The 13,599-nt window shown below is 46.2% G+C and overlaps 1 protein-coding gene across 1 annotated transcript in view; it reads right to left on the bottom strand.

Annotated features, from left to right (window-relative positions):
• The window catches only part of SCN10A (sodium voltage-gated channel alpha subunit 10), an 82,845-nt gene that overhangs the window by 29,570 nt on the left and 39,676 nt on the right, over nucleotides 1-13,599 (bottom strand). The window contains exons 11-12 of the mRNA XM_084754935.1: nucleotides 11,553-11,791; nucleotides 9,036-9,209 (exon numbers count right to left, since the gene is read on the bottom strand). Of these exons, the coding sequence (XP_084611061.1) occupies nucleotides 9,036-9,209; nucleotides 11,553-11,791 (413 nt within the window). The remainder of the gene's footprint in view (nucleotides 1-9,035; nucleotides 9,210-11,552; nucleotides 11,792-13,599) is intronic.

Genomic DNA, 13,599 nt, shown 5'->3' with positions numbered 1-13,599 from the left:
TAGAGATCTGCTTGTCTCTACCTCCCTGAGTGCTGGTATTACAGATGTATGCTACCGTGCCTGGCTTACTTTATTTCCTTATGTTTTTATTATTATCCTTTAGAAGCCAGTTTGTTTCCTAATGAGAGACACAAAGGGATCTGGATGGAAAGGAAACGGGGGAGGGACTGTAATCAGGGTATGCTATGTGAGAAAAAAATGTATTGCCAATAAAAGGAAAAAAGATGGTAATGTGGACAGTGAGTAAGGAAGACATGTGATGTTGGACTCTGGTTTTCACAAGCATACACATATGTACATACAGTTACTCCACGTGAGCACATAGACATGAACACACACGTGTGCACACACACAGACACACACATATGCACAGACACACACACACAGCCTATCTATCTATCTATCTACTATCTATCTATCAATCTATCTATCTATCTATCTATTATCTGTCTATCATCTACCTATATCTGTGTTAGGCATTTGCATCTACCTTTTTGGACTTGGCTAAGAAAATCCCTGCTTTCATTAGATAAGAGTTAGAGATTACAATTAGAGTCTCCTTAGTGAGATTAATTGTCAATATTAATCTCTTATAAAATTATAAGCAAACTGCATCTACTCCTCAATCTAGGACATGAACTGAGTCATCTTCTATTACCTTTTGTTGTTATAAAAGGCAAAATAAACAATAACCAGAACCTGCCCACTTGTGTTCCAGAAATGTCTGGGTTTGGAGTCCCCGACGATCAGGTCAGCCCACATGAGGGAGTGTGCGCTGCGGGGGCTGAAGGGCCAGGCAGCTGGTTCCGGCTGACGCCTGAGTGAGCAGAGGAGACCAGCAGCCCCTCTGCCCACGCTCCCCACAGCTATCACCTCTGCTCCCAGCCAATTGTTCTACACAGTCCTTGTCCAGCTTAGCATCATGACCAAAGAAATTTTTCAAATCATGCAACAATTTATAAGCAATTATTTTGGTAGGTACTTAATATTGATTTATCATTAATATAGCACTTCTTTAATTAATCTCAGAATTAATATAAAAACTTCACTCTGAGGGAAACAGGCCAGTGAGAAGGAGTGGGCAATTTTTTGGCTAGAACTGACTTGAAGCCAATTTCTTTTCTTAAACTTCTTTTCTTTCCTCTCTTCTACTTCCCTTATCTTTTTCCATATTTCTTTCTTTCTCCCCTCTTCTTTCTCTCTCCTTTTCCTCTTGGTCTCTCAGTCTCTCTGTCTCCCTGTCTCTGTCTCTGTTTCTCACTCTGGGTCTAATATAGCTGCTCTGGTCTTAAACTCACTATTTATCCGAGGAAGTCTCTTATCTACGCACCCTCAGCACTGGGCTCACAGGTGGATGCCCACGCCCGATTTTATGTGCCACTGGAGATAGACCCGGCACTTCATGTGCACTAAGCAAGTACTGTTTTTTCTTTAATGATGATGCTTTCTTTCTAAAATAGAGTGAAAAGCAGGTCTGGTCTCTATGGAGGAGCTCACCATGATGATAAAACAGGTCTTGTAATATGATAAATGGAAGACATGGGTACCTGATCGCTTATATTGGGTTCTTCTTTGGTGTCTCTTTCCACCAAATATTACAGAAAATGTTTGGCAATAAAAATCTTAAGTCTACCAGTAATAAATACATAAAGTTAGCACTTCATTCAAATTCTACACAATTGCGGAAGATTTTCTTCCCTTCAGATGCAAAAGAAGGCAGCTTCTGGTGTCACTTGCAAATGCCTGGAGTTGTGCTTTTGGGTTTGATGGTTGGGTTGGAGATGGAGGCAGCTTAGTGCATAATGTTTCCAGGCCCAGACCCTCTCTATGCTCTCTGCCTCTTCTGCAGCCACCACGGAAGCCACCCACTGAGGTGGGGATATCATGAGATAGAACAATCAGGAAATCCACATCGCCCCTTACAGCAAACTCTGCAACCAGCATCACACGTGCGATGTCACTCCACAGACTCAAGAGTGTGGCCGAAACTAATTGTATTTATTTGGAATAGTGAAGAAATTGGTTCACTGAAAAGAGATGCTGCCATTTCAGAAGCACAGAGTGTGTGCCACTGGCTTTGTGGACATACTGAGAACAGCAAGAAAACTGATAGAAAAAGGCCTGGGAAGTGTTTCCTCTGTTACTCAGTGGCAAGCACACTGCTTGCCATAATATCGAGGTAGATCACGAGTTTCCTGAGCGGTCATCCATGAGAGAAGGGTTTGTACAACCTTAGAGTTGGGAGGCTGGAGATGGAGGCCAATGGGTAGAGTGCTTGCCTAGCATGTTCCAAACACTAGGCTTGATCCCCAGTATCTTATAACCCAGGCATGGGGGTGCACATCCCTATTCCTAGCACTCGGGAGGTGGAGGAAGGAAGTTCACAGTCATGTCACCTACAGAACAGGCTGGAGGTCTGCACTAAAGACCCCATCTTGAAACCCAAACCCAAAAGGAGACATCTTGTATTTGAGTGTCAGTTTGTGACTGACTGTGTTTGTCAAGATATTCTAAGACAGACACACGATTTGGAAATAGATTACTAATTTATAAGAAACGAAAGCGATAGAGCCCGGAGATTCTAGTGAAGATTTGGGAAAGCACGTGGCTTCTAATAACCAACACTAGCCAACGGGATCACGTCTTTGGGTACTGAAAATGAGTTAAATTTTCTAAGAAAAGAGGCATTTAAGTCATGCTTACACTAGTGATGACTCACCAGAAAGAACGGCCTGGAGCAGGAAAGGAAAGAGTTGAGAATTTTGTCATAGGAGGAGCTTGGCGGGTGTACCATAGTACACACCTGTAGCCAGGTAAGGGTTTAAAGGAATGGTACTTCACAGTGAGCCAGGAACCCTGAGTGAAAAAGATCTTGATCTTGCAGAGCTTAGAAACCCCTGCTGCCCCATTTTCCATAAGTGGGAGGCAAAATCTGAGAACTGCAAGACATCTTCAGGAGCAGCAAGGTCCCTCCTTGAGGAGCCCAGTGAGAGACATGAGGCCTGCACCAGACTAATGCTGGTAAGAAACACAACTTCACCATATCCAGTTACTGAGATTCCCAGCTCTCTACTTACTGGTATTTTTTTTTTAAAGGACCTTGTGTAGGGCCCAGATCCTTGTGCCATATAAGCACTCTGTCATTGAGTATAGATCCCAATTTAAAAAAAGATATAAAACTAAAATGCTTGATATGATTAAAAGTTGGAAACAGATAATTCTTATAAAATGCTGTTGTCTTGGAAGAAAAAAAAGATTTAGCCAACATTTGATTTTGACTAAGCCAACTATTGATGCTCTAACTTCTACATTAACTATTTAAAGAAAGAAAGAAGAAAGCAGGGTATTCACTCTCTAGTGAGTAAGTGGGTGTGTAAGAGAGGCAGGGGAAGGGAAGGGAAGATGGGGAAGAGAGGACAGAGCCACATAAAGACACGATAGATGTACAAATACATCAGTATTTACCTTGACATAGGCGGCCTAGCGCTTTGGCTAAAAGATAAAGACTGGGTTGCCAGGGCGGAGTGGAGACCCCAAAGATGACTGTGTGTGGTTTGCAAGAGGCACACAAAGCCTGTGAGTAGACGCATGGATACAAGTACATCCAGCAAACTCTACACCAGAAGAAAGCAGGCTTTTTAATTACTGCCAAGACGAATAGGCTTTGTGTTTTTCAAAAAGGTGAAATCATTTCTAAAACACAAAGAAGGTTATTCTTAATAATAAAAGTCTGACGACTTTACCAGGAAGGTATAAAACTTAAAATGCGTGTGCACCTGATAATCCAGACTCAAGGCAGAACCACGCAGGCCACGTATACACTGTAATCACAGCAGAGATATTTTTAAGCACTGCTTTCTCAGTAATTGCCATAACAAGCAGGAGACAAACAATAAGCCAGGACATAAAACGCAGCACGTCATCAAGTTTCTGTACCCGCAGCATAGAGGCAGCGCAGAAGACAACATCCTAGTTAAGTGTATGGGGATATTTCCCATACACTCAGACAAGGAGAAGTTACAGATAGAATGTAAAGCCTTAAAATCTATAACACACACGATTTGACTTTAGTACAACAGAGCCATAACCCGACAGCGCAACAAGAAACCCCACACGTGTTCTGAAATGAAGAACCGTACTTCTAATTAACCTTTGAGTCCAAGGATAAATCAAAGTTGAAATTGGGAAATATTTAGACCCAAACAAAGAAAAATTGACAGATTAAAGCAGTTCTTAGAAGGAAATAGAAGTCTTACATGAATATAATAAGAAAAATAGACTGAAAATTGTATGTTAAAAAGGTTAGAAAAGAACAAGATATGTAGGAAGGAGAATGTAATTAAGATAAGATGAGAGGTGAATTGAAATCAGAAAACATCAATGATGCAGATAGGATCGACAAGCGTCGAGCTGGGTCTTTGAAGAAGATAATTAAATTGATGGCTCTTGACAAGACCGGTGAAAAACGACGAGAGCAAGCGCGAGTCATCATCGCCAAGCAAGGCGCGGCACAGATGCAGCTGACACAGACCCTAACAAAAAGGAAAAGGGCGCCACAGCTTCACGGCAGTACCGCTGAACACCTAGATAAGGAGAAGTCCGACTCAAAACAGTTTATCAGAACCAGCCTGAGAAATAAAGCCTTCGTAGTACCAGGAAATCAGCTCACTAAGGGAAGCCTTGATCCCACGGATGCCTTCCCCAGGAGCCCTGCCAAACTCCCGAGGAACAAGTGACTCCAAAACCACACTGAGATTTTGCATTAAAAAGGAATATTTCTCAGCTTTTTCTTTTTCTTTTTTTTTTTTATACCTCTGCTACTAAAACCTGGGAAGGATTACATAAAATTTGAAACCCTATAGGCTAACCCGTCAAAATGGAGGCAAAAATCTTACATATTATTAGCAAATTAAACCTTTCTGTTTATTTAAATTTGTTAAACGTATTCATTTTTTTACTAAAATGCATCACAAACAAGTTGGGTTTACTCTATGAATGTAGAGTTAAAAACTCAGCAGTTAAAAACTCAATTTTGTTTTTTAATAATGTGTCTGTGTGTGGGTACGTGCGTGTAAGTGCAGCTGCCAGTGGGGACCAGGAGAAGGCGCCGGACCCCGGGGAACGTGGATTACAAGGGGCTGTGAGCACTTAGTGTGGCTGCTGAGGACTGAACTTGGGTCCTCTGCAATGGCGGCACATATTTTTAATCACTGAGTTATCTCTCCAGCCCCCTATATGCTTATCTTAATGTGATTTTTTTCTTTTAGGGGAGAATAGATCTGATGTCTTTTTTTTTTTTGAAATGGAAAAATTATATGTAAAAACAGAAGGTGATGTTTCTGTTTGTGAATATATGTGTTAAGATCAAATTAGGATACTTAGCATATATGTCACCTTTAACAGTTGTCTTTTTCGTGTGTGAGAACATTTAAAATTTTCTCTTGTAAGATTTTAAAACATAGTCCAATGGTATATACTCATTTATATCTGTACACTAGCCCAAGGGATATGTCCCATGAAAGTCTTCACTTACTAGGAAAGTGGGACAGAGGGGAGGACATCCTATTGGGACTCTAGGTGAGAGAAGCATGGGAGAATGGGGAAATAGAAGGATCCAGAGAGTCCTAGAAACCTACAAGAAGAACATTATGATGGGCAGATCTGGGCCCAAGGGCCCTGCTCAAATTATGGCACCAGCCAAGGACAATACATGCAGTAAACTTCGAACCCCTACCCAGATCTAGCCAATGGACAGGACATTCTCCACAGTTGAGTGGAGAGTGAGGTCTGACTTTCACATGAACTCTGGTGCCCCATATTTGACCATGTTCCCTGGATGGGGAGGCCTGGTGGCACTCAGAGGAAGGATAGCAGGCTACCAAGAAGAGACTTGATACCCTATGAGCATATACAGGGGGAGGAGGTCCCCCTCAGTCATAGTCATAGGGGAGGGGAGTAAGGGGAAATGGGAGGGAGGAGGAAAGGGAGGATACAAGGGGTAGGATAACAATTGAGATGTAATATGAATAAATTAATAAAATATATTAAAAATATTTTAAAACATTCAATATATCATTGTTAATTATTACTGTGATTAATCACATGCAGAACAGTGGCCTAATAAAATTATAGATCTACCCATGATAAGTTTTCCATTAAAGAAAAATCTGCAAAAATGTCAGACTTCTTGAAATGTTGAAAATATTCTCTCTGCAGTCAAGAACACAAGGCCGTCTGTTAGTAAGACTTCTTTTCAGCTGGGTACTACATGTCCCAGCCAGCACAGTCACATAGGAAGAAGAATCAAATGGCCCAAGGTTTAGAAAAACAAAACAAAACAAAATGTATTGTTTGCACATGATATGATCCTGTCGAAAAATCTAAAAGATTCCACTAGAATTAAGAAAGGGGACTTCTGGGTACAAAAATATTAACTATCAAAATGCTGGCTAAAATTAACAAAGGCTGGTTCAAAATATATAAAATCTGTGTGGAGAAAAGGACAGAAAAAAATCACAAAACTTGAAGGCCTGATGAAATGTTGTTGCCTGTATAGCTCAGATGGTTACATAATATAAAGTTTACATCTCCTCCCAAACTGCCTGCTAGACTATTGCAGTCCGAAGAAAGAGAGGACACAGAGTTTTGTGTTTGTGTTGCTGTGGACATAGCTGTTTCTCAAGTCATAACAGAACGGCAGGGGCCAGGATATTCTTAGAGTAAAGCCAGGTGGGTGTGTTAGCTACTCTTCTCATTTCTGTAATTAAATCCCTGGCAGGAAGAATCTTAAGAAAGTTTAGGAACACAGTCCATTATGCTGGGGAGCACGGTGGCAGAGATGGCAGAGTCCTCAGCCAGAGAGAGGGGACTGCTGCTGCTCAGCGTGTTTCCTCCTTTTTATTCTGTCTGCCCCCACCCCCACCCCCCAACAGGACTGACGGTGCCCATTCAGGGGGAGCCCTCCCTCCCTCCTCTGTTAAATCTCCCTGAAGCACGTGTCTCCTTGGTGATTCTAAATGCAGTCAAGGTGGCAACAAAGGATGAACCACCACCGTGGGCAGCTGTTTGTAGACACAGACATGTTCAAAGCTGCAGTAGTTAAGACAGCGTGGTGCCGGCACAGGGTAAGGCAGCATGCCTAAAGTCCTGTCAAGACAAGCGGTGGCATGGGAGAAAGTGCAAGAAGGGTTGCACAAGATTCTTTCTTTCTTTCTTTCTTTCTTTCTTTCTTTCTTTTTTTTCTTCTCCTTTCTTTTCGTCCTTTCCCCGACAAAATCAACAAATTTTATTGTGTCCCTTCTTACATATGGGCTTGTGCTTAGAGTCTGGTAGAATGTCAGGAAGGAAAAATCTGGTTTTCACTCTATGGACTGCCCTGGGGTTGCGCTGCAATCTGAGGAGAGCTGCTTGGTCTGGAGAGCGAGCCCAGCGTCAGGTACTAGCACGTGGGAGGCCCTCCGTGAGGACGCAAGAGTTGAGCCCAGAGGGTTGAGGACAGGTGAAGACGAGTGTCTGAGGCTGAGGAGGAGCAGGGAGACCTGTGGCTGGAGAAAAGTTGGTGGGACAGAAGGGACAGGGCTTGCTGGAGCCTTGCACGCCATCGCCATCGTAAGGACATCAAACTTGATTCTCAGATCAAGGGGAATCCACTGGGAGCTATCTGTGACAAATGCCCCTCACCAGCTGAAGATGGTCCTAAGATGGGCTCCTGTTGGTTTCGGGGGAGCGCTTATGGGGAGCATTGTATGCTACGTGCTTGACTTTTCTGAAATTTAAAGCAGTTTTGAAAGCTAAAAGCTGTTTACAAAAACCATAAAACTGATGGTCCGGGCTGTGTATTTTTACCCAGGAATGCACACAGTTCAGGGTGGGCACAGAGAGAGGTACTAGGCTTTGCCTGCATGGAGAAGGGAAAGGGGCTGGGTTTTTGTTGACAGGCTATTAATGCTGATAGACTATGGAATCTCAGGCTTACCTTTGAGAGTGGGGGGTGTGGCTAGGGAACTGTGACTTGATTGGCATGTTAAAATAAGAGGGTAGGTGGGTAGGAGATGCAGCCCTGCCTCCCTCTCACAAGAACATGAGTGGGGAACTACCTGGTAGAGTCTCCAAAGGACACAGTATCCACAGGCTCTAGTTGTGAACAAAGGTCATTCTTGGTCATGTCTGTTATGCTATGACGTATCCTGGGAACGGCCACACCAGTTCTCCAAGCTTGCCTCTCGCTTGCTTCCAGGAGTCAGTGAAACTCCCGGCCATCCTTCAGATGACCTGGGGATTTGACACCAGTGACCTCAGACTCCCCTGGATTCTGACAGGTTTGGCTGACAATGGAGACCAGTGACTGAGTAGAGGAACACCTCCAGTAGAGGGCGCCCTGGAGCTGAGTTTGGGGAAGAGCCTGGGCAGACTCTAAGAGGAGGCAGGCTTTTGTTGGGTGAGCTCTGATTTGGGCAACCAAGAAATGAAAGAAGGCCTTTTGCGGGGGGGGGGGGGGAGGTATGGGGGGGGCAGAGCTGAGACTCAGCCTACGGTCAGACACTAGCTCACTGTCCTGGATGCTGGCAACACTAGGTTCATCAGTTAATGACCATATGTCTCTGTCTTATCTTGGAAACTTAAAAACAAAACAAACAACAACAAAACCACACCAATAGTCTCTCAGGCTTGGGAGCATAAAATGAGTCTCATTATATCAAGAGTGTAGCAGTACGGCTCAGCCACATCTTCAGAAATGGGACGCCATTGCTGGTCTGCTGTTTGATCGAAGAATAGAGTGCTGTTCAGGAGCCCATTTTGGTGTAAACAGGGACCGAAGCCCAAAGAGAGGAAACATGTGAAAAGCTGTAATTGCCCAACTGTGTCTCCTGCTCTCTCGGCTCTTCAGAACCATGCTCTGCCTCACTCCCACAAGAACAGGAGGGGTGCGAGGAACTGACTGGTTTCCCCCAAAAGTCGCAGTGCCCGTCCCCCAGGGATCGGCTTCCCTGAGCCTGAGTGGGAGTTTCCCCAAGTGGCCAAGAGAAGACAATTACCAGACGGAAGGTCCGAAGCACGGACAGGCTGCCCTTCTTGGCTACGCTCAGCTCCACCAGGCTCACGGTGACAATGACACAGTCAAAGATGTTCCACTTCTTCTGGAAGTAGTAGTAGGGGTCAAAGGCGATGATCTTGAAGGCCATCTCCATCGTGAAAAACACCGTGAAGACCTGGGTGGGGACAAGGGTCTGCTGCTGTGAGGTCCTTGCCTCGAGGACAATGACCTCAAGGACGGCAGGAAAAGAATCTTGCTTACCAGGTAGCAAAGCATGCTGGGTGTGGTAGCACATGCCTGCAACCCCAGCCTGCAGGAGGCTGAGGTGGGAGGCTCTCAGGGTTGAGGCCAGGCTGGGCTTGACAACAAGACCCTGTCTTAAAGCAACAGCATTTAAAAAAAAAAAAAAAAGGAAGAAAACAGCAAATCCTTTGGTTTTTTTTCTTGAGTACTGTAGATGGGAGTTTCTTTCTGGGCCACTGATATTCAGAGAACACACATTAGAACCCAGGTTTCCAATCTCCGTCCCTCATGTGTGTGTGCGCACACGCCCATGGATAGGATACACTGTGTGGGCATGCTTGTGTTAGTGCATGGATGTGCATCACTCTACATAGAGACCAGAGGTTGACATGGAGTCTTCCTCGCTCACCTCCCACCTTGTACACTGAGGCGGGTCTCTCGCTTGAGCCCAGAGCTCTCCGATCCCTTCAACCCCCAGACCAGGGACTCTGATCTAAGCCTTCTGAGTGCTGGGGTTACATGTGGGCCACCACGCCTGCCCACTCGCACTTATGTGGGTGCCGGGATCTAACTCCCCTCTAATGGGGTGCCATTAGAACAAACTTCATTGGGGCCGGGGCATGGTGGCGCACCCCTTTAATCCCAGCACTTGGGAGGCAGAGGCAGGTGGATCACTGTGAGTTCAAGGCCAGCCTGGTGTACAAAGGGAGTCCAGGACAGCCAAGGCTACACAGAGAGACCCTGTCTCAAAAAACAAACAAAAAGAATAAACCTCACTGTTAATTGTGTCAGAAGCGTCAGTCTGCTTGTTCAGGTGTTAAAATGTGTGGGTTGTGAGAAAACACAGACTAAGATACAGATACCAGCTCAGCTGCTTCCTAGCTTACATAAGCTTGGATAAGCGACACAACCCTTCCCACGCCTCAGTTTCCTCATCTGTGTACTGGGCACAGTGGGAGTTAACACTTGGATATTTCTCAGGCAGAGAGTCGTGAATAAATAGAAGGGACTCAGATCAGCAATCCGCGGTCTCTTAAGATTCCCTTTTGCTTTGAAGTTCTTCAGTTGCCTTACACAGGACAGGACTCTGGTCTTGAAGGAGATCAGCGTCAGGCAACAAAAGCTAGCAAGGTAAGGAGGCAGGGAAGGGAGAAAGCAAAAGACTGGGGTCAGGGCTTCACACTCCCAGGCTTTTATCAAAGCCACGCAAGGGCCTGCAAACAGGCTCTGGCCTCTTTCTGACAGACAGAAGAGAGTGTTCCAACTTGCTCAGATTTAAAGTAACAGCAAATAGGACAGTTCAGGCTTTTATGCATTTGCTGCACGGCAGACAGGTTTGCGCATGCCCTCTGTCCCCTGCTCTGTCCTCCACTCTTCAATGACCACACTGAAAACCATATGCATGAACTGGGGAGATGGCTCAATTGGCCAAGCACTGCCACAAAAGCAGGAAGACCCCAGTTTAATCCCCCCAATCCCTGTAAAAAAAAAAAAAAGTCAGGCCTCATGGCACACACCTGCAATAGCAGCCCTGGGAGGGTGGAGGCAGGTGGACCCCTGAGGCTCATCGGCCAGCTAGTCTAGCTGAGCTGATGAGACCCAGGTTCAGTGAGACCCTGGCTCCAAAACAATGGGGCTGGGAGGATGGGGGCTGGGAAAGAACATGATAAAAACACACTGCATGAAATTCTTAAAGAATATATAAATACACAAAAACAACAACCACAAATGGAAGGCTCCTGAGGAATGACATATGTGAGGTTGTCCTTTAGCTTTCGGACCCATGCAGACATGTATGAACACACACACACACACACACACACACACACACACACACACTCTCTCTCTCTCTCTCTCTCTCTCTCTCTCTCTCTCTCTCTCTCTCACACACACACACACACTCTACAGATGGTCTTTGATGAGGAAGTGACATTTGAGACCTCATTCCTGAGTAGAGGCCAGTAAGACCTACATGGTACAAGTGGCTAATCCCATGTTCTGTAAGGGGATGTAACTTGTCCTACTTCAGGGCACCCCACCCCTCACCCGCCCCCTGCTGTCCACTTTCCTTGCTGATCTCAAAGCAGCCCTGCCCTTCTCCCCGCCCCCTCCCCCCCAGCTTAGCTCGGCTCCTCCAGCTTTGCCCCCGAGAGGTCAATGTCCGTACACCCTCACCGCTGCTCCACCGCTCTGCTCTCAGAATGATACCAACCCAGTGAAAGCATGCAGCCACCCACCCAAGTGATGGCTGGGGCAGTGCCACCAGGTCACTCACGATGTTGCCGGCTTGCAGCATGGCATCGAAGGCGTCGGACATGGGGTAGAACTCCATGGCCATGAAGACGGTATTCACCACAATGCACAGGGTGATGATGAGCTCCGTGAAAGGATCTGTCACCAGCTCGAAGAGCGCCATCTTGAACTTCATCCACCTGGGGCAGCACTCCCAGATCAAATACTTCTGAGCCAAGCTGATCAGGCAGGGTGGGCACCGCAGTTTAGACTCCTCAAGTTCTGCATTGCGGTGGAGTCAATGACAGATGTCACTCATGTGTCACCTCGGGACCCCATCCTGTGGTCCTACGAATACCTGTGGCCTTCACAGACTCACATCAGCCCTTATCTCCGCGCCTTCCACATCCTACTTGTAGAGCAAAAGGACCTGTCCTGTCACCGCTGTCCACCCATCCCCCGAGCCCTTCAGACTGCTGGCATGTCTCTTCCTTTTCTAGAGGACAACTTCAGTTGTCACTTCTCAGGTATGGACCGCTCTGTCTTCTCCTTGTCTTTTTTTCTTTTTCAGACAGGGTCTCTCCATGCAGCCCCGGCTGTCCAGGAACTCACTATGTAGGTGAGGCTGGTCTGCTAGCAAGCCCCAAAGATCTCAGCCTTGCCAGCGCAGGGATTACAAGTGTGCACTGTCATGCCCGGCTTTTCACTTTGTGGGCTCTGAGGATCGAGCTCAGGCCCTGAGACTTGTGAGGCAAGCACTGGCTGAGCTCTCTCTGCAGCCTGACCTCACTTGGTTTTACTCATTGCTCATATCAAGCCCTTGCCTTTCAACTTAACCCTCATGAATTTCACATCCATCCTTGCGCTGCCTCTTTTGCAGATGTGCTTAGATTGTTTTGCCCACTTTCTCCTTCCTCTACTTGCCTGGCAAAGGACCCTATGAATCAACTGGATTTGCACACAGCCAGGTGAATGTGGCTGGAGACGACACAGCCTCACCTAAGCCATCGTGGAGCCTCTGCCAGTCCCCTGCCCAGGAACTCTGTGGGGGCAACTGGTCCCTTTGAGTGAGCTACCTCATTCAGGGTGCAGTGAAACCCAATATGGATTTTATCTTATTAAAAAGAAATAATAAAACATGACCAAAAAAAAAAAAAACAAAAACCTCAATGGTTTCTAAATACAAGTGCATCCCTCCAGTTTTCTAGATAAGTCTTGAAAGTTTTCTCCTCCCCTCTCCTACAGCCTCTAACTCTTCGTGGACTTCCTTCTCTCGCCCTCAGAATTCAGGACCATCCATGGAAGAGATCCTTCCTACCGCTGAGTCCCCCGTGGACCTGCACGCCCTCCCCATCTCCTGTTTCATGTCTACAGGCACAGGGGGAGCCGCACCCCTCGGACTTACATGGAAACCCTTCCCTCCTCGCTTCTCAGCCCCCTTCTCCATCCCCCGCTGGCCCACGTCAGCACGTCAACACACTTTAATTGTATCTCAGATCTAGAAGAGGTCTCTCCTGGCCCTCTTCTCTTCTCATCTTTTGCCTCTTCAACAGCAAACTTCTCTGGAAGTTTCTTAAATGTGGTCTCCATTTTCTTTCTTCTTCTTTTCTCTGGAGGCCCTGGTGTCTGGCTCTTACTCCTCCAAAGTGCACACAGAAGCCAGGCGGGCCTCTCGTGGCACTGACAGCCACGCTAGGATGATACCTTAGCTTCGCTCTCCTCCTCACGGATGCTGTCTCTCTTAGCTTTGATCTCTTGCTTCCTCTCCTGGCTTGAGGTGTTTGTTGGTGAGCGCAAGCGTTCTGACTTCATCTTCTCCCTAGGTAATCTTATTGATCCCCGTGGCCCTAGAAGAGCGCTTCCATGCAGATCGGTCCTGAATCGTATGTCCAGCTTCCGATCTCTCCCCTGAGCCCCAGACTCATTCCTGCAGCAGCCTCCACTACATTCCTGCTTGAATGTGTAATTGGGGCCGTTTCTATGGAGGGCAATTTCATAGCTTTGGGCTTACCTATAAATTCTACTGCATGCCATACATCCTGGAGATAGATAGACCAGCTGATGCGAGCATTTCCCCCCATGCTTTCTTA

Source organism: Acomys minous, assembly GCF_964271855.1.
Source record: "Acomys minous genome assembly, chromosome: 13".
In the NCBI taxonomy this organism is placed as follows: Eukaryota; Metazoa; Chordata; class Mammalia; order Rodentia; family Muridae; genus Acomys; species Acomys minous.
The sequence above is the reverse complement of the archived record's forward strand: the minus strand, read 5'-3'. Positions and strand labels throughout refer to the sequence as shown.